Source organism: Lagopus muta, chromosome 16, assembly GCF_023343835.1.
Source record: "Lagopus muta isolate bLagMut1 chromosome 16, bLagMut1 primary, whole genome shotgun sequence".
Classification (NCBI taxonomy): Eukaryota; Metazoa; Chordata; class Aves; order Galliformes; family Phasianidae; genus Lagopus; species Lagopus muta.
Window position 1 is genome coordinate 2,703,026 of NC_064448.1, and position 21,360 is coordinate 2,724,385.

The following is a 21,360-nucleotide window of genomic DNA, read 5'->3' on the forward strand; positions in this document are numbered from 1 at the left end:
TTAAAGAGATGATTGCACTTATGACAGGGAGATTTTCAGTAACCAAAGGAACACATTCTTATCCCACTAATGACAAAAGTCAGTTACAAGCTGATTTATAAAACAGTCACAGATTTTATTGAGATAAATACAAATAGAAAGTTACATAGATTCTCTATTCTGACAAATGAATGACACTTCCAGAGTGCCTCCATTAACTGGGTTCTAAACAACACTGTGTACAGTCACAGCTGCCACTAGGGCAGCATCCCCACAGATGCCAAGTGTACATCATACATAAGATACCAGTGAGTTTGAATTCCAAGCAACATGACTAACATGCTTTGGATTACAAGTGCTTGATGATTTCCTGTAACAGTCAAGCAATATTGCACCCACTAACATTATTTTCATGTTCCTTAGCTAGAAATGCTTTAAAGTGATATTCATACTGTTTTTGTGGAAGTGGATTAACTCACTTTGTTTCGTCTGGCTTTTAAAATACATACTTTTTTTTTTTTGCATAATTTAAACCCAGAGGATTGTATGCTAACACACAGCTTTACTCATCACTGTATACATTTGTCCAGAACAAGATGTAAAGTGCAGTCTTTAGTCATGCTGAAATCATTTCTAGTAGAAAATTGCAACAAAAAGGCAAACCTTGCAAAGGGTAAACCTGCATCAACAGACCTGCACTTTGTCATACAAAAAGAAAAAGAGACACTCCCAAAAGCTATGGTGTCCTCCATTAGTGCATGCAACTGTAGAGTTCAAACAGATTTTTGAATGCTCCAAATGAAATCTTACCATTTGGAACAGATGTGATTTTCAGAGCTAGAGAGGTATTAAATACTGTCAAAAACAAAGATCTGTATTTAGTTTTTAGTGAACTTCTACAGATGGTGGCTTATTGTTCATATATATATGTATATATATATTCTAACTAAAAATTCTTAATGAACACTAATCAAACATGCCAAAACACAAAAGCTTGTGTGTTTTTCAGTGGATTATTGCAAGGTGACAAAACATTATCTAACAAACAGAGACCTGGGCTGTGTCAATGCTCAACTTCATGTACATTACAAACATACTTACATATACACACAAAAATTTTGATCAGTGCTGAGAAATTTAGTGAGCTGGTAATAGAAAAACAGAAGTAAAACCTTCTCAGAAAGGCCTTAGAAAATTTGAACTGTTATAAAATACCAATATAAAGCCAGCATTAGAAAAAGATATTAGAACTAGAAAAAATTAACTTGAATAATCTTTGTTAAGAAATTGCAATCATAAAAAGTCTGTAGAACCAGTTAAAATTATTTAAAAAAATTGTAAAAAATTAACTGTAGAATGCTGCAGAACTTACAGCTTATGCTGTTTCTGTAAGAGCAGTGATGGCAATGGTACATTTCTGCCTTTATTTTCCAAAAGTATTGCGAACTCACAAGAAAACAATTTATTACAAATACTGTACATTATAATACAAGACTAGTTAGACAAACTGATACAAAACTGTACCCTTAAAAAATACAGCAAGGAGGTTCCTCAGCTGGACTCTGCATCTCAGACATGCCACATCTTAAAAAATAATTTAAAGAAGTGAAATAAGAGGACAAATATCTCCACAGGTCTACTGACAACAAATTAACGGGTACACAAAGTAACTTATTACATGAAACCATTTTTCTAGTATTGAGAACTTTTTCCTCTTGAACAAGACAAACTACCAAACCAAACAAAAAAAAAATAAACCTCTTTTTGTTTCAGGCCCTATGGGGGTAATGTAGGTTTGGAGCATAAAAGAAGACAGCATCCACCAAGAATTATCAGCTTTGTAATTCTGCAAACTAGTCAGAAGCTGTCAGGTTAATGGAATTTTGTTCCATCTGTATATTGTCTTCTGAAACACCTAAATCAACAAAAGGCACGTCCTGCTCAAGCCTAAGGATCTCAGTAGCCTACACCTGTTGTCTGCCTCTACTCTTACCATATAATAAACAAAAGTTCTAGAACAAACTGAATTAACACCTTTACCCTGAACACTTACGATTTGGAGTTTCTCCAGAACTTAGATGTCCTCTACATCTTACAAAAAAAGTAACAGGCTGATGGGGATCTGAACGTTGGCTCACTTCACAGTGCTTTTCAAATGAAACAGACCTGTAAAAGAGCCTAGGTCTATAAAATCCTGTGATATCCTTCCAAAGATACTAACGTGTAGTAAGAACTGAATCCTTTAGCTGAAGGGAACTTCACTAGGATGGAATGAGTATTTTTCAGTTTGAGACATTAACAGTCTCTCTACAGCTACAAGCACCAGCAGTAACAGGAGCAGCGTTAACACCTGTAAGAGTACAGTTCAGTAATAAAGTAACAGAAAAATCACAAAAATGTCAGAGCTCTGTGCTTTGAAAAAATATCACATTATATTAAGTAAAAATGAACCGTGCTTTACCTCCAGCAGAATAACTACTTTATAAAATGAAATGATTGAGCTTTTTTCCACTGATACAGAAAAAAATTCTTCATCTTTTTTTGTTAAAAATTAAGAGCTATTTACATATATACAATTCCTCCAGTTAAAATAAAATGCAATACTTGAAACAATACAAAAGCTACAATAAAACTGAGAAAATAATATCTTCAGGTAAATTTGCTATAATGAAGTTGCAAGGTTTAGAAAATATTGCAAGCTTATAGCAAGCAACTAATAGAACTGTTTTGTTAAAAAAAAGTGATTTCTAATTACTGAGAACATAAATAATCTATGTGTAAGAACTGACAACACCAAATTGTGACCTAGCCTGCAGTTACCAGCCACATTTGTGAAGAAAAAAAAACCCAAAAATGAATTGCTCAAAAACAAAGGTAGGAAAACAGTTGTAGATGGAAAGTAGTCATGGAATGAAGATGATGGCAATTCTCAATAGGCCCTTTTTAACTCAAGAAGGCAAGAAGTAGTTTTTGTTTGTCCACCTTATTCATACTAACCATGAATGCTGTGCAAATAATAATTCTGATGTTCAGAGCTTACTGGAGAAGAACATACTAGTTTTGTTTCTCAGTGGGAGAACTGTCCATGTTGTTTTGCCTTAGTTTTATGGTAGCAAAGAAGGACACATCTTGATCTCTGTCAGACTGCAAAGCTTGAATAGTCTCCTCTGCAGCTTCTAGGTGAGGATTGCCAACACTCTTAAAATAAGCTGGAATAAGGGAGAAAATGAGAATTTTAATCAAAGCCAAAAAGAACCTTTTAAACCACAGGGCACACACAGCACAGAAATACCGAGGAAGTTGAAAATACATGGGGGTCTCTCATCTCATTTATAGACTCTGTAGAGACATTACAGCAAGCTAAGGAAACTGATAAAAATATGCAGCTTCTTATTTATCTTACTAAGTACATGAAGAATTTCTAGTTCCCAAATGGAAGCATATCAGCAAACAGAAAGAGGCTCAGGAAGCTGCAGCTATACAGTGTTTCAGAAAACACTCGCCATAACTTTAGCTGAGAAAAAACAGAGGAAATTTCTGTGCCTTGCTTTGATTAACCAGAAATCAGTCTTTTTTTGTTTTCCAAGGAATGATAATAGTGAAAATCATAGCAGCACAGAAAACGACATTATCTCCTACTACAATTGTTACCTTGAGACAAAAACAAAGCAAACCATTTCAGAAAGAGGTACAGCTTCATTTGAAGTATCAAATGAAAATATACTTAATTCAAAATAAATGCATGAAATAAAGCAAGAGTAACTAAGATGATGTTTAAAATTTTGAAATAAAAAATATTTGCTGTAAGCATTATAGATACCAAAAATAAATACATGCAGTAACAGGGAGTAACAGAGCTACTTCCTGCCTTAAGCAAGTATGTAACTGCCCCCTAGTGGATGAAGGACTGCACTTGATGGATTATCGCTGCCAATTTACAGCCCCTTATGGATGATGAACAATCACTTCAAGTCAAAAAAGACACTGTTATACATGTGTAAATTCTGAGATTTAAGTGCAATATCCCAGATTGCAATGTATCATCGTGCTTTCAGTACGAACAGAACTAAATAAGATTTTACCAGTCAAGCTGGCCAATTTATGAGTAACTGCACTGGGCAGATGAAGGATAACATTCATGAGACATGGACCTTTGAGAGGAAGTTAGAGACCATACCTTTCTCCAATAATGTCTGCCTCAGAGCCTTGGCAAGCAGAACCCTTACGTTTGGCACAGGATCTGAAGCAAGACTTAAAAGACTAGGCAGTAAGTGTTCAACAAACTGATCAACAGGCATACATTCTTCTTCTACCACAGCCTACAAGATAAAAGCAAAAAATAAGAGCAAAAGCTTTGTTAAAAAGACTGTTTTTGTCACTCTTTCCTATCTTGTCCTTAATTTTGCCTGAACGTTCAAAAAAGTCCATGTAATCTCTTGTCCAAGCAAAGTCAAAGGAGGTATTACAGAATGTTATCATACTAGGACTTATTTCCCATCTCAGCTACAAGGATGCCAGAAAAGACAAGGATCAGTTTTTCCAGCAGGAGGCATAGCACAACAGAGGCAACAGTTTCAAAACTGGACAGCCATTCACTATTGCCAAGGCCAGACCAATGTACAGAATTTTAAGAAATTTTGGATTTCAGCTTTGGCTACATTATTGGAAAGCCTCAAACTGGTTCCAAATTTGATTTACATTTAACCACACAATGAAAATTCCAACCTGACAAATGAAGGCAAAAGCTTGTCTTCCAACCCACTTGGAGCAGTGGCGAAACCTCACTACGAGTTCATTAATGAAATTTAATCCCAGTGCACTTGCATTGTTTGCATAGAACTTCTGCAGTATTGCTACGACCTGTGAGCAAAGGAGAGGAGATGAAAAAAAAAAGAAATGAAACATGTTGTAGCCCTGAGGAAAAGGAGATTGTTGTATTTGAATCTTACAAAGAGAAAACAAGCATATACAGCATAATGAGCTCTGCTTACAGAATTTAATAAATTATTATGTTTATTCTGGAGATAAGACTTCTGCAGAGAAAGCATAAGTGAAGAGAAACAAAAACTAACCAGTTTGAAGGAGATCCACCGAACTTCTGAAACTTTATCAGAGCAGAGAGTAAGTGCAATATGTCTTAAGTAATCATAGACATCATTGGGATTGTAGAGTTCCAGTATCAGGATTAGCTGCCTGAAACAAAGAAGCAATTGGGTCACACAAGTGCACCACTAACCTGCTTCAACACCGACTGTTAGAGGTAAGGATGAATCACTTGGAGCCTTGAAATTACTGTGGTTATTATGAAGCACTTGAACAGATCTTCTCTTTAGAAAGGTACATACAAGTATCAAAAGAGGCACATGCTTTATTCAGTGAAGCAGTGCAAGAGAAACTTCTACCCAAACCAGCTGTCCAAATGCATCAAAATAACAAAAACTACAAATTGAAGCAGAATGAGAAGTTTCTTCACAACTTCAGGCCACTATCAGCTACCTTACTGCAACCTAAAAATGACAGATTTCTACAGAAAATTAAGGCTATGTTTCAGAAAATTATTTAATTAAGGAAACTGCACAGAGCTCACTTCAGTCACACCAACTACATTACTGCAGCCATCAACAAATCCACCACAAAGTAACAGCAGTCTCCACTAGATGTCAGAGGACCGCTGTACAACAGAACTGCACCACAGCAAGATTTAGTTTCTTGAGTTAAACTACAAAGGGAGATTACATCCTCAATATCACAAACAAAGCAGTGAGATAAATAGAAAGACCAGTTTGCAGCTGCAAACAGTTTACAAACATTCTTTGGATATATCAGTTATCAATAAGGTTTGCAAGAAAAAGAACTGAAGAATTGGGAGACTTCACTATCTCAACTATATCCCCAAATACCAACTGAATAATGTTTCTAACAATAGGTTACCTATCTGCAGGATAGCAAACACACAGAATCATTTTTCTAATACATTTCCTTAACTTTACAGTCAGTCCAGAACTGAGTAAAATCTGAAACCTCACTGAGTAGCATCTATCAGATTGTCTTATTTCAGAAGCTCCATGCAAATCAGATCTCCACTTTGATACATGACAGGTATTCAAGCTTCTATTGTGTTCAATTACAACACAATTTGCATTTAAGAAAGTAAGAAAAAAATGCTAATTACGATTAATATCCACTAACTCCTTAGCATAATAATCCATTTCCAAGTTAGTAATGTACATGAAAGTTCCCATACTCTGCCAACTCATAACGAAACCTCCAGTTCCTGCTGTTATCAGTCACCACAAATTCTTGAAGCTGGTAAAGATATTCTCGTCTTTTGTCCGCATGAAGTAACTGAAAAAAAGCAATATTACCATGAAACTACTCAAGTTAAAAACTCTGCTGAATTTCTCTATCAATATCTGTGTGTCTTTTCCCACTTGAAAGCAAGGTCATCCACAGGATATTTACTGCAAATTGTGTATAACCAGCCAACTACCTGGACAGGCCAGACAAAGACATCAAAAAAGAAAAACAAACCAACAAAACAAACCCACACAAATCTTCCCTTCTGCAAGGACATCTGACAAAGCACCATCTCTAGGCATAACAATTACCAACCAAAAACTACAGATCTTTGCTTACTGTGCAGCAGACCACAAACATTTGCTCCCTTCTCTCAAAGCACTAATTCTTTCCCTGTATCAGGAGCTTTTACAACCACGTTTACAGAAGTTTTCAGTTTTGATATTTTATTGGTTTATAAGAGAGAAGTGGCAGTATAGCACAGACTTTAGCTTTTACAATTAGATATTGATGCCTGTATCTCTAACTAAAACACCCTTTTTTTCCACTCAATTATGGTTTCTTGAGAAATTACATTAGCTTTTATGCTTTCCTACCTTTAGAAAATCATAGAGATGTTTAAGGACACCAATGCGCACTTCATCAAGATCTTTCAGGAAACCATTGAAAATTGGCACCAGATCAGCAGCTGTTAGCTGATCCCCCAGGATAACTGCCAGTTCATGTATAGAGAAAGCCAATGTCCGACGTACTTTCCACTGCAAACAGTTTAAGAATTGATATAGATTAGGCACAATCATCAGAAAACTAAACAAAGCTTTCAAAGGCACCCATGTGAGGGACTGAGAGAGCAGAACAACTGAAGCAAGCTGCACAGCAGTAGGAAGCGTCAATTACATTTATGGACTGATTTAAATTCTGACTTTTTTATTTTTAGTCTATGTTTAATCACTTACAAGGAAGTCTATTATAACTTCAGCACAGCAAACCAAAAAAAAGCTACTCAAAACTCTGGTTGGAGACAACTTTTTCATTTGTTTGGTTTTGCTTGGTTGTGGTACTTGTTTTGTTTTTTACCTGCACATCTGAGGCCAGGGTCTCATAGGTATCTTTCAAGCAGTGCCAGTTTTGCCTACCCAGCGTTAAGGCCACTCCAGGAAGACTGTATGCACAGTGCTTGGCTATTTCAGTATCAACCGTCTGGGCACGAGCAGGGTCAGTCATGGACAAGTACTGGTCAAGTAAAGGTTGAGGTATGATATCCTGTAAAGCAAGAGAGCACATGAGAAACACACATTTTCCTTTAATTTAAAAATCAGTAAGAAAACATTCCTGTTGTACTACAGTATTGTCTTGCTACCAATTAGTTGGCACCTAAATTAAAACAACAGCAACCCTGTTTTGTGGGTTAGCTTCACTGTAAATGACTAATTTGTCTTCCCATTAAGATACACCATTCAGTAATGAACAGTAAATATTACTTTATCAACATGCTATATTGAATCAAACTGAAAATACATTCTTCACTGAAGACAAACAATAAATCCAGTGAAAAGTACAGTTAACTCCTACCTTTGTTGCAGATTGCCTCTACCCAGTAGGCAGCACTTAAACTTGTTTACCAGAAACTATTTTTCTAGTTTTCAGATTTAAAATAAATTTCTCCTTAAATGCTCAGAACATTTCTTCACATTTTACAACTGCAAAAGCTAACACTGTATTAAGGATAAGATGAACTCAGCTAAAGCAGGTGGTATTTCAGTTACCTGTAACTTTGATTTGTCGTCTTCAAACGGAGGATGATTCTCCTGTTCTTTCTTTAAGAATACACTGGTTCCTCTGTGTTGTTCCGAGTCCTGCAGAAGGACATTCTAGGCAATGAAATCAGACAGCCTTAGCACCATTTGCAATATTTCAAAGCATCACACCAAGAACAATGCAATTCAGATACAAAACAGCCTTTTGTAAACAAAACCTTGTACAGGCAAAGCCGTGTTTGTACAAGTGCAAAAAAGATAACGGTTGAATACTAAAGACAAACACTATTAAGACTGCAATAACAAAAAGGGGAACGGTAGTTAGATTTACTTATAAAAACAAAGGTATTTTAATGCAATAAACTAACATTCATTCAGAGTTTGAATGGCTACTTTTACTACATTTTTTATTCTTGAACTGAAATTAAAGATTAAGCAAGGTAGCAGAGCAGTTGCTTCACTAAATCAGTATGATAAATGTGTAACTTTTGGAAAAACAAAAAGAAAAAAAAAAAAAAAAAATCACACATCTCCCTCCAAATATGAAAACTGAAAGAATTAAAAGGTTTAAAAGGCCAAAACCACAGGGAGTCTTAAAAGATCACACAGTTTGGGTGTTGGTCTTTTTAAGTTTTTGTTTGTTGGTACAGTTTTGTTTGTACAGTTTTAAGCACAGCTTTTGTTCACAAATGAAGCTAGTTTTTTTTTTTTCTTTTTCCTTTATTCAAAATTATTGTCAGAAATACTATTAAGGCACAAATAATTCTGCAATGTGTACACTGTGATCAAGAAATTGTGTGTGTACCAGGAACTGTGTAGATGTCCCATCTAATTCAGCCTTCCACATGAAGATAAAAAGATTAATTTTAAATTTATTGCAGGAAGAACTGAGACTGTACTTGATATGTTTCATATGAAAAACCCTTCAGGGTTACCACTAAGTTTTACCTCCCAGGTTCTCTGTGAGTACACAGAAATAATAACCCTCAATAGTTTTATTTTGGTAGCAATACTTGAGGGCCTATAGGCCAGAATTGGGTCGATGTCACTGTCTACATAAAAACACTACTTCAGCTGGTAAGAATTCCTATCAGCCACAAAGCACAACACATACTTACCGTGCTTTTCAGTACACTGGTAGTGGGCTGCTCACTGATGCTATCTTGGGACATAGAGGATGAAAGAGTGCCTTCCTCCACCCGGTTACAGGTTGCATCTGAAACAGCTGTTTGATCTGAAATGGTTTGGTTCTGAAGTTCACCGCTGCTCTCTTCCATTTTTCTGGCCTCACAATCCCCAACAGAATCAAACTGAGCAGCTCTGAGAGCAGCAGACAACACTTGGACCTGAGCTGTATAAAGCAAAAGATACCATTCAGTCTCTTTTCTGCTCTTAAAAGAATTAAACTTGTAATTACTTAATCTGAAGGAATAAAAAAAGTCCAAACTAAGCTTCACATAAACATGCAAACACTTGATATGTGAAAGGCCAATTACTCTTCCACAAAATCTCCCCTTTAATACATCCAAATTGTTGCTCTTAATTTATGTTTTCAACAGAAACATCTACTAATTTCTACTATTGAAAGACATTTCTGAAAATCCTCATGAAGTATCACAGCATACCAGCTCACATCCCATTCCTCACCATGTCAAACATATTAATACAAATTCTTTTTAATATTCTTGGATTTTTAATGCCTTCTCCAGGCAGCTGAATACGCACTTAAAAACATTATTAAAAAATTCTAGCTAGGGAAGGAAATTAGTCACATCACTTCTAAACTGGTTAGCAGAAGTAGATGGAAAATAAAAGGTCAGGTTTACCACTGACCAGTATCACCAGTTAATGTGGACAAACTGTACTGTTACAGTGCACTGCTTCTATGAACAGGAAGTGACTAATTGTTCAGAATGCAAAAAACCACAGTAGCTGTATTTCCACATGCCTACAGCAGGCAGCCTCAAGACACAACAGAGGATAATTTAAAGAATAGTAGAATACTTTGGAAATTAGGGAAACAGAAGAATTGATAAAAGACATATTTACAAGCTAATTCACTGCAACACTTGAGAGATTCAGTGGAATGAGAAACTTGATTAAGGATGACCAATGTCATCACCACCAAAAAGCAGCCAAAGATTTTTGTAAAGGTGAGGATCTACTGGGAAAGAATGTTATTTTCTTTGTTAGTCTCACCTTGAACATCTGGATCATCTATGTGCTCCTGTAAGCTTTCCAGAACCTTTTTTATTTCACTGCTAGCAACGCAGTTATTACACGGCCCTGAGCAGCTGTCTTTGTGCTTCTCAGTCTTGAACTGAAGCAACTCCAGCTCCTGACTTATATCAGGCAGCGGAGGCCGCCAGTAGAGAAAAGTATTAAATACATCCTCAGAACACTGTGGCCTTGAGGTAACTGCTGGAAAATTGATGTCCTTAGTGACTTCCACACCAGCAACAACTCCATCATCCTGAGGCAATCTAGACAGATCTTCTCCAGAACTCATACAGCAATCTGAACTTGCTTCCCACGTGTCTCTACTGAGGTTCTCAACAGAGAGTGGCACATTAACTTCAGCTGAAGTCTCCTCAGTTGATGACTCTGATTTGATTTCCATTGGTTGTTCCAAACTGATAACAAACACACAGTTATCCATATAAAATATCTATAACAGTAATTCCTCAGTGAAATACTTCAGAAAAATAGTTTCAACTACAGAAGCTTATTTTCTCTGCAGAAAGACAGAAAATATGTTAGTACTATGCTTTATTTCACCAGTTTTCCCTTTATCTTCCTTTGAAGCCATAAACATCAATTACACTTTAATAATGTGGCTACACTCAGACATACATGCAAGACTTCGTATTTCATTCCTTTCCTGGAACTATTTTCAAGATTTTTACCCCAAGCAACAACTAAAAGAATTACCTTCTTATCTCTCCCTTCCCCTACAGCACATCTTTCCCATGATTTTACCTGCATGATGCAGCACTTGCAGTAGAGGCAATTACAGTCACGTTGTTGCTTGGTTGGCAGGAACTGGAATTTACATCTTGTGCTGATGGCCGGATGCTCAGTGTCCCATCTTCTCGGATGTAGAGTCCAGCACTTGACGGATTTGCAAAAGTGGAAATAAAAGGGCCAAGAGACTGAAAAGCTGCCTGACGAACCTGGTGAAGGAGAAAGACAACATTCAGGATTCGTGCAACTCCTGTAGAGCTAGTGCTTAAAATAAAATTAGGCTTGAAGTTGTTTCTTACTACAACAGCTTCATTTTATACCAAAAATAACCAATTAACAAATAAGTGGCATCTATAAAAAGAATGCTGGAATATTAAACATGCATCTACAAACATGGTAAGGGTCTCAGGGCAGACTTCAAAGAACACATTTAACAAAAGCAACCTATTCTCTGAAGACTACACTTAGAATTTCTATCAATTTTCTTTTATAGTAACAAAAGAGGTAAAGCAAGTTAAAAATCTTTTTAGAGAAGCTTAAATTTTACTAGATTAGAGTCTTACCCTAGCAAATTTTGTGTGGAGAACTTACAGTGTGCCTCTGACTTGCTCATTATTTGTGTATGATCTGCCTGGGGGGATGCACCAGTGACAAAGTGAGTTACTTACCCATCTACAAGTGTCACTAATAAGACTGATGAAGAGTGGGGACAGTTTGCTCCTGCGGACCTCTGGGGATGTGGTGTAAGACACTGCCATAAAGCATTCAGCACAAGCTTTTCTCATGCCCCAAACACTGTCAGAACAAAGCTCAAAGAACTTGGGAATCTGCCAAAAATAAGCAAAACCAAGACAAATTAAAGACTAAGCAAAGACTGTAGTAACTTACTATCAATATATTTCTTTGGAACTGGAGACGATGAAAACTCACAGAACAGATGAGTGAGGACAGGTTAAAAGTAGTTTTTCCCCTGTTTCTTCAGTTAATATATATTTCCCATTTACTTTTATTAGGGCTTTATGTATAACTACATGCACTGGAAAATATAATTTCAGGAAAAGTTAGCCATTTATAATTATAACTTGATTGTTCATCTAGTTCAGGGAAAAGAAAGAGTCAGTAGTTCAAAAGTATACATATGAGCCACCAGTTATATTTAAAACCATTCTGAAAAACAAGAGCTGTTTATTTCTGCTCAATTCCATTTCTGATATACAATTGCAATCAAGCCTTATACAAAACCATTTCAAAAATGCATCAACATAAGATTACAAGAAAAGACCTCATTATTCAACTTTTTGAACTGATAAATACATGCATTGTAAATGGATTTGGATTTTTATTTTTTATTTTTTATTTTTTCCCAACATACCAGAAGTCTTTCTGTGGCTTCTTGCCCGACTGCATTACAAATGTCACCAAAATTAGCCGCACAAATCTGAAGAAAAAAAAGTCAATAACAACATTCTGGACTTTTCAAGTGCTTTAGTTTCATCATGAACTTCACCACTTACGCCCAGTAACAACTGCACATTTGACTATTCAAATTTCAGCCATGTAACTACATCCTGTAACATTAGCTCACCCCAGATAAAGACTCGATAGAGCAGGCTTCCGTAAGCCACATGTCTTTGAAATCAATAGTGAAAAGTACTCTGCATTGTGAAGAGTTTCATCTGCTTCAGTAATAATTAAAAGGGCCCAACAAGCCTACTGGAAGTTTAATGACTTGGAACTCCAGCTGTCAAAAATAAAGCAGACTAAAACACGATATGAGGGTCAGGACTTAGGTGCACTGATAGAACTCTCTTTGCTGGCTTAAGCGCTTTGCTGAAGCAAAGTTTAACCAAGGTCTCAAGTTGGTGCCATTTACAGGGCAGTAACTTACAAATTCTATAATTAAGGCAGGATAGGACATTCATTCATGATGCAAAAGAAGTAGCTGAAAACTAAAATCAATTAACATGGGCCTCCATTAATGTCTGATTTATTTAATGTAAGTCAGAATTATAATGCTCTAACACAGGCCACATTCCAACAACCACAGCTTACATTAGGGTCCAAACTGAAGTTCTAAGTGACCTTTAAATCTACTGAACTATTTTAAGACTTCATAGTATGAATTTCCTTTGTACTTGATCATGACTTAGAATAAATCTCACACTTCTGAGACTTCTCTGTTCAATAATATAGGATGAATCTCTCAAATATTTACTCCTTCTGAATTTCTGGTTTTGAAGAACTGACCATGGTGGTTTAAGTATTGGTTGTGAAAAACTATTAAATGGTCCCAGACTTGCTATTCCCAAAGGACTGTTACCTATTTCTTTACTGAACTTCAGAAACTAGAGCCATTCCAAAAACTGGAAAGCATTCTTCTAAGAATCTTTCAAATTTCGTCAGCAAAAGTCATAATTTAATTCTTCAAGTAGGCATTTGAATAACTACATATACACAAATTCTTTCAGTTGAAAATACACCAACCTTTCGGACTTGAAACAATTTCCCATCACTACAAAGTTCACAAAAACGAGGAAGTAGCAAGTGCTCAACTGTTGTTCTGCTCAGCATAGAAGCCATTTTACAGATTATCTGAAATGAAGAAGAGAATATGAGGAAGGACAAGAAAATTAGAAAGCTTATAAGCAAAGTCCCAAACTGCTCCTAAAAATTACTTATGTTTTTTAAATCTCTCAATATAAGGTATCAAGTCCTGACCTTGCCCAAATCCTTTGAGAACTTATGTTTTTCCAGTGTTCAACATTACAAATAACTAATAAACTTACAGATTCAAGATCTAACAGCTTAACAGACAAGCTGTGGTTCCAGCTTCAACTATATCACTACAGCACTTCTGCAATTTGCAACTGAGCAAATTATCATAAACAGAGAAATACAACAAACTGCAATAGTGATGGTATAGAAAGTTTAGGTTCCATGATTACTGTAGAACTCTTAGGCTTATTGAAGTACTGCACAAAAGCTGTCACAAATACATTCCAAAAGGGCTTTATAACAACACTGATAAAAAAAATAGAAAAAAAAGCAATTAAAGAAAAGCCTAACAAGGTAAAGATACAAGCTTTCTTCCAAGTTCACTCACATTCACAGCTTCCACTTTATACTCATCATCACTGTCAGGAGCAGAGAGGTCCAACAGAATTGGACACACTTTGTTTTCAATGTCACTCTGAGAAACAAGATCTTGTTCCAAAAGTATGAGCAGTGCTTCTTGACCTGCCTTTCTAACCTGTTAATGTGAACAAACAGAAGTCTACAGCTGTAAAAACAACATTTACTGATGTGGGAGCTACAAGAGGTATGCTTCTGTAGAATACAAAGGTACAAGGTTAAAGAAAGAGGAAAAAAAAAAACCAAAAAGTTAAAAGTTGTTTTTTTAAAAAAAAAAGTTTAGCACTATAAATAATTAGTAATAAATATTAAATGTTAATCTAATTGTCAGATGCCCTTGCATCAAATTGTGAGGAGAGCCAAAATCTGAAGTGTAAGTCAGAATTCAGAAGCCATGACTCCAGTAACACAATGTCAATATGCCATTAGGTAAATCGTACTTCCCACTAAGGGAAGTAGGAAAAAATGCATATATTCAGACTTCCATAGTAAACTGTGCTGCATTCAATAAATACAAAGTGCTACAGAAGAACTGGATATCAATTAACAGGGAATTTCTTATTGCCTTTTTTCTCGTGCTTCAGGATTACCAAACCACAACAAAATTTCCAGATATTTCACTCACACAGCCTGTTTTTCCTACCTGATTGTTCACATCTGTCAGATACCTCACCACTATGGGCATCAGGTATTCAAAAAACGCTGTTGGGAATTTTGGTCGACTTTCTTGCAGAAAAATGGCAATTGGAGGTATTTGTTCCATCAGCTCTGTACGTACAGTCGGCTCTACCAATTAAAAAAAGCAAAAACTAAATCAGGAAATTCAAAATTAAAAGCCTTAAGAAAAAGGCAGGATTTTATTTTGGTTTAACGTTTACAAAATGGACTAAAATGAAAAGACTCAAAACATACAGAAATGTTACCACTGAGATTGCTGGTTTCTGAAGGAAATAAATAGAATAACCTCACAACACATCACCATGGTCCAGAATTACAAAAATTAAAATAAATACATTCAAACCTGCATCTTCAGAGAGCCTGACCACAATTTCCATTACAGTCAGGAAATCTTCCTCATTATTGCTGAAATCTCGAAAGACATCCAGAAGACCTCTGGCAATAATCTGCCTGTGAAGAGACAACATATTAATCGCCTTAATATCTTGTCAACAACATGGGTGGAACATGGCAGGATCTTAGCAAAACCAGATGGAAACCCTAAAACACAAGACCAAGATCTACTCCGATCATTCAGACATACAAGGTACACAATTTTGCCAGGCTCCAACAAAACAAAGATGGAGTCCAAGATATATTAAACAACCAACAGATTAAACTACCTTTTATGGAAAGTGTTTTGTAACAGCTTGTTTTTCAAACAAATGTTCAATTTAGCAAAATAATGAGAGAAGTAGTGAACCCCTGACATCCACTAGTAGACTCAGAACTGTTGAATCCTTACCTGTTAAATACATTTTCACTGAAGGCATATTTTTCTAAACGAGCCAGTGGGGTCAAATTGTCCTGTCCTGGAATGTCTAAGAATGCTGTTATCCTCATGCTATCACAGTCTGGTCCATAATCTTCAAATCCAACTTGAAAGACAAGTATAACAGAACAACAAAACAAAGCAATTTTAAAAATCACACAAAAGTCAGCAAGAGATGCTGAATACAAATTATCCTACACCAACACTTTTTTCAGAACTATCCTTCAAAGCAAAACTGTGCATCACTGAAAACTGCTTACAAAAATCTCTATGCTGTGCCTAATTAAGTGCAGAGCAACACTTGTGTACAGAGCTGTAAAGTCAAGCCTTGAAGTGCAATCTATTTCAGCTGTCATAATATCTCTCCCTTTAAACATTTCACATTGCAACTTGAGTGAGCTAACTACATGCATGTTAAAGAGGGCTCAGGTGAAAGAATTACGTGCCACCAACTAACAGACAAATTCAGAATAAGAATCAGTCCCATTAAGAGAAATGGCAATTTTTGCAATGACAAAATCCCAAACCATATTGCTTTGAACCCACAAACTCTTGTCTGCTTCAAAGCTACCAAGGCTCCTTTTTCTCACTGAAGTCATGGGTCTCACTCATCTACATCACACTGGTAGCCTAGAAAACACCTCAACTTCACCTCATTTCTAAGGGAGCCTTTTACTGCAGACATTATTAACTACAGAGTTTCTCTCATTTCATATAGAAACACAGCAATTGAAGTGGCAGAAAATACTGCACTGGAGTAGCTGATATTTCTCAGTTTAAAACTTTCCCAGCAAAGCACACTTCTGAATTATTCGGACTTTGTTCACACAAATAACAGCAAGTGTGATACTCCTTAAACACAAATCATGCCACTACTGCTTCTCAGATGCAAGGTCTCAGAACAGCACGTGTGCTAGGAGTGACAAGCACTGTAAAACAGAAGCCAGTTCCTGACTTGGCAAGACATTATATTAGGTATTTAGATTGGTAAAGAAAACACAAAACTGGTAATAATTCGTAAGCATAATGACAAGCCAAATGGTCTGTGTTTGAAACTGCCTATAAAAAAAATCCAGGCACTCCAGGCTGCCTCCATAGGCAGAGACCTCCTGTCTGCAGGGAGGGGAAGTTTAAAAAAAAAACAAACACCACAACAACCCCCAAAAGTACCACCAAAATATACAGCAAACCATTGGCTAAACAAATAAACAAACCAGACACAGTTTCGTTTATAGCATCAATTTCTCCCGCTTACAAAAAAGGGAAGAACAGGACATACTTAGCAGATTAACAGATATGCACGTGAAGACCTACATAACCACCCCTTCAGTACTCTGGTTAAATAAAAAACTGAGGTATTTCCAAATACATCATCCTAGACTGTATAAAGCTTTTGCACACCCTAAAGAGAAGTCGTTATTATTTCATAATACTCTCAAATTGCCAGGAGGTTAAATGGTGCATATACAGAATCACAGGGTTCCCGACACGACAATTTCTTCAGCACTGCAGTGCCTGTACCTTAATCAGTATAACGAAGTTTCAACTCTATCCATCCTTTACCACTGGTTTTCTGTCACCAACACTTCTCTAAAGAACCCCTTAATCTGAGACCAGGTGCGGTGGACTTTGGCTCTAAACTGCATCAATATCCACTACAAATCTGTATACAAATGATAATCTGTTACTCAGGGGCACTAAGCCTCGGCTTTTTTCCTGCAAGGAGAAAGTCCAATTTTATACATATGACTGATTTCCCATTATTTAATACTCAGGTTTCACTTTACATGCTTAAATGGACTGAATCTATAGAAGACATTGCTTTCAAACTCACATAAGACATCCATTACTTTGACTAGGAAATGGTTTCCTTGTATCAGACGCAAACTGAAGCCAAAACATTCTCCACAGAAATACAGGTCATTAAAAAAAAAAAAAAGGAATTATTTGGACATACTCAGGGCAAAACATTACGCCGCAGTCCTCTGGGGAACAAAAGAATAAAACAGACTGGATTTCTGAAGGCATCATTTCTAAGGAACCTATTCCAATTTTAAGACAGAGCAACTCTACTTGTTGGAGACAAGCTCCCACCAACAGCTCAACGGAACTCAAAAAGACAACTGTGGGTTTAGACCAATTGTTCCCACTTAAAATGTATACAGACAAAGAGAACCCACAGCTACCTGAGCAGAAGCATGTGCTACTCAGTCTCATACTCGTTCTTATGGCAGCCTTAGTTTCATTCAAGGGGCCATTATTATTTCTAGGAGCACGTAAACAACAACCATGAAGTTGTCAGGTTCAAATCACTTATTTGCACAAGTGTAGATAGTTTACACTACACAGAGCTAATAGGGATTGATCTATCCACATGCTGGGATCCCTCCAAGCTCATCTGAAGGTACCAGCACTTCCTGCTTCAAAGCAAACCCACTGTATGACTGAGGGCTGGCAGGAAGCTACAGGCTGTAGGAGAGGATGCACATTTCCTTTTGGAGATTGTAACTCTTTCCCATCTCATAAACCAATTTCTGCCCATCCCCACGCCTGCACGATTACAGCATTACATATTTGAAGTGCACACAGACTGAGCACTCTTGCACTGTCTGATTTTTGAGGCTAGCCACCTGCTGTGCAAGGATCCACTGAGGCTTGAAAACAACACAAACAATAATAATGAAAACCCAACACACTTGCCATTAACTTCATCTAGTTCCCACTTGTTACTGAACTACAGAGCAACTCAAAAAGGAATGCACTCAGCAGCCCATTTTACTATTGGCCCCTTCATACATTTTGAGCAGAATTCCTACCAAGTCAAATGATAGTGAAACAAATCTCTATAGCCTGACCATAATGCTACACCTAGGATTAGCTTTACTAGTTGAGCAGTTTTATTATACATTTAAATTGGCTAAGTACACATTAGTGCTTCTAGGACCTGAGGGAAAACAGAGTAAACCACTTTTACTAAGGATGAAGAGAGTTAAATACTCGAAATTTTTGCATGCACTCTCAATACCCGGAACAGTCACAGCAGAACCCATTTCCACTTCTCTCACAGATTTTTTCCCCATAAAGGAAGCAGCTATAGATAGCTCCAAGTTTTAGACTACAGGGTAGCAATAAATAAATGGAAAAAAATAAGGTGGTACTTCTAATGTATATAATATCTGCTCACAGGTGAATGAAGTATTTATTCAGCACTTTCTTTCCAGTGAAACAAAAAAACTTCAAATCTGCTCAGCTATAAACAAGAACTTCTGGTCAGCCCTGAGGTGGTCAGACAGATGGATCTGATGGGCTCTACAGGTCCCTCCCAACTGAACCACCTAAGCCTATCCCACCTGTTGGAAGAACACCTGTGATAGTATATAGATAGATAGATAGATAGATAGATAGATAGATAGATAGATAGATAGATGTAAAGGAAACTAATGGAGAATGAATGCCTAACTCCAGGACAAACCCACAGAACACTATGAGATATTTGCACTTATTTCTGCTGTTTGTGCTTTACACTCAGCAAACAGAACTCAGATGACACACTAGTATCTTTGTTTTATTGCAGACAGAAAAAAAAGAGAAATGGAACTGGGAACAATTCAATGATGGGATTCAATTCAATTGATGCAATCAATTCACATAGCTGAGCATTTGTTAGCACTATGAAAAGGATTTTTGTTTGCTTTTTTTTTTTTTTTAAATTAGAGTAGAAAGAATCGAATATTTCTAAGTCTTAAATAAGGTGCTGTTGCAGCTCTCTGGCTGTTAGAGAAACTCAGGTGAGACTGATTCTGCTCTACAGAATAGATGAAACACATCATCTAATATCTTTCTCACCTAAATCCCGCTCAAAACTCGCATGCTTTGTCATTTAAGGTCTTGGTGTGGCCTTCTTTCATTTATTGACTGCAGTAACCAGCAATCTCCAGTACCTACTTATAACAACTCCTTATAGCACTAACAAGGCTCCAAATCCTTATGTACTAAAAAACCCATGTACTACAAGTATTACCCTCCAAGGTTTCCTCATTTCTAATTATAATTTACAATTCAATAAGACTCACACCGTTACAATTTAAGTCTCTGCACAAATATCAAAGACAATCTGTAATACACTTACAGATACAAACACAAAACAAAATGTGCTATCTTGCATACAGTTAATCCCAACATTTTATAAATATTATCAAAATACAAATGAACACTTCTTGTCCTACTACCCAAAAGGGCGAAGCCTCAAGCACTGAAAGCAAAACCAGTTAGCAGCACCAGCTAATGACATTCCATAGGAAGACCCCCTCCCTGCCTACAGAGGCCACATCCCTGCACACTTTGCCAGGGGACACTTAGCCTCTTTAACACCCCACAGAATGGCCAGGGTTGCAAGGGACCTCAAGGATCACGAAGCTCCAACCCCCCTGCGACATGCAGGGCCACCACCCTCCACATTTAATACCAGACCAGGCTGCCCAGGGCCTCATCCAACCTGGCCTTGAACACCTCCAGGGTCGAGGCATCCACAGCCCTTCTGGGCAGCCTGTTCCAGCACCTCACCACTTTCTCTGTAAAGAACTTCAATGTTCTGTACCCAATGTTTCTCCTGCTGTTCCTCAAAATCACCTTCTTTAAACAGGGTTTAAACACTAATGATAAGATTCAGGAAAAGTTATTCTGTAATTATCCCTCTGCTGTACATTTTCCAGCACTGTTTCACAATAAAATTCACATGCTAAACAAACCAGTGCACAAACAAAACAAATTCTGCTTCCATTTTCTTTTTTTTTTTTAATGGAAAACTCAACACAGCATCCCAACCGCCCGATGTTCCAGCCGCTTTCTAGTTCAAACCAGCAGCAGCCGAAGCCTTATCTCCTGAGACACAGCTATCTCCAGGCTGCCCCGCACTCCTACAGCTGTGACCCCACGACACAACTCCGGACCGGGGGCTGCAGCCTCGTCTGGCACCCAAGGAAGGGCACTTCACCTAAACACACGGGCTCGTGTCGGCTAAGAGCAGCACCGAGGCGGATTTTCTTTCACGCCCTGCCCCAGCAGCGCACACAGTAACGAAGTCTGCGCTTCGGAGATGCTCCAAAAACAAAACGCAGCGCCTTTAGCAAAGCTCTCAGAGGCCTCACCCATCGGAATTAGTACAGCAAAAATCCCCCCAGACGGCCCCGGCCAACTTTCAGCCACAACAACAGCACAGTCAATCCTTTAAGCCGCCCCCGGCCCCCCCCCCCCCGCCTCGCAGCTCGGCGGTCCCGACCCGTCGCCCCTCAGCACGGCGACGAGAGCGACGCGGGCCGCCCCACCGGCACGGCGATCCCTCGGAAAGCCCGCGAGCCGTCAGACAGCCCGAAAGCCGTCCGGGGGTAAAAACGGAGAGGTGAAAAGAGCGCGACAGCGGGGCCGTGGGGCGGGGGAGGGCCTGAGCGGGGAGGCAGAAAAATAAAAAACGGTTACTCACAATCATCTAAGTCATCCTGCAAATCCACAAAATACAAAGGGATCCCTACGAACAAAAACAAAAGAGACACCGAGGAGTTGGTTCGGGGGGCGGCGGTGAGGACGGTCCGTGGCAGCGCTGCCCGGTGCCGCCCCCCGCCCGCGCCCACTTACCGGCCATCTTGGATCGGACATGGGCGAGGAGGAGGAGGAGGACGGGAGCGCGCGGGGAGGAGCCGCCCGCACTTCCTGCCCTCGGTTCAGCCTCCAAACGCGACCGGTTTA

General features: G+C 38.0%; 1 protein-coding gene across 3 annotated transcripts; it reads right to left on the minus strand.

The window, feature by feature from the left end:
* Positions 1-91: 91 nt before the first annotated feature.
* On the minus strand, positions 92-21,353 carry LOC125701442 (serine/threonine-protein phosphatase 4 regulatory subunit 1-like). Of its 3 annotated transcripts, none has more exons than XM_048963514.1 (20): positions 21,250-21,313; positions 21,098-21,142; positions 15,592-15,724; positions 15,151-15,257; positions 14,773-14,915; positions 14,101-14,247; positions 13,482-13,589; positions 12,370-12,435; positions 11,666-11,824; positions 11,013-11,206; positions 10,233-10,666; positions 9,152-9,384; positions 8,043-8,132; positions 7,354-7,539; positions 6,873-7,034; positions 6,224-6,324; positions 5,052-5,172; positions 4,705-4,839; positions 4,157-4,298; positions 92-3,188 (listed from the first exon to the last, which is right to left on the minus strand). In XM_048963514.1, the coding sequence occupies exons 1-20, from the start codon at positions 21,254-21,256 to the stop codon at positions 3,034-3,036; spliced, it is 2,868 nt and encodes a 955-aa protein (XP_048819471.1). In that variant the 5' UTR covers positions 21,257-21,313; the 3' UTR covers positions 92-3,033. The 3 variants fall into 3 exon arrangements, with proteins under 3 accessions (XP_048819471.1, XP_048819470.1, XP_048819472.1); XM_048963513.1 differs by having other exon boundaries at positions 8,043-8,147; XM_048963515.1 differs by lacking the exon at positions 21,098-21,142 and having other exon boundaries at positions 8,043-8,147; positions 21,250-21,353.
* Between the last annotated feature and the right edge of the window lie 7 nt (positions 21,354-21,360).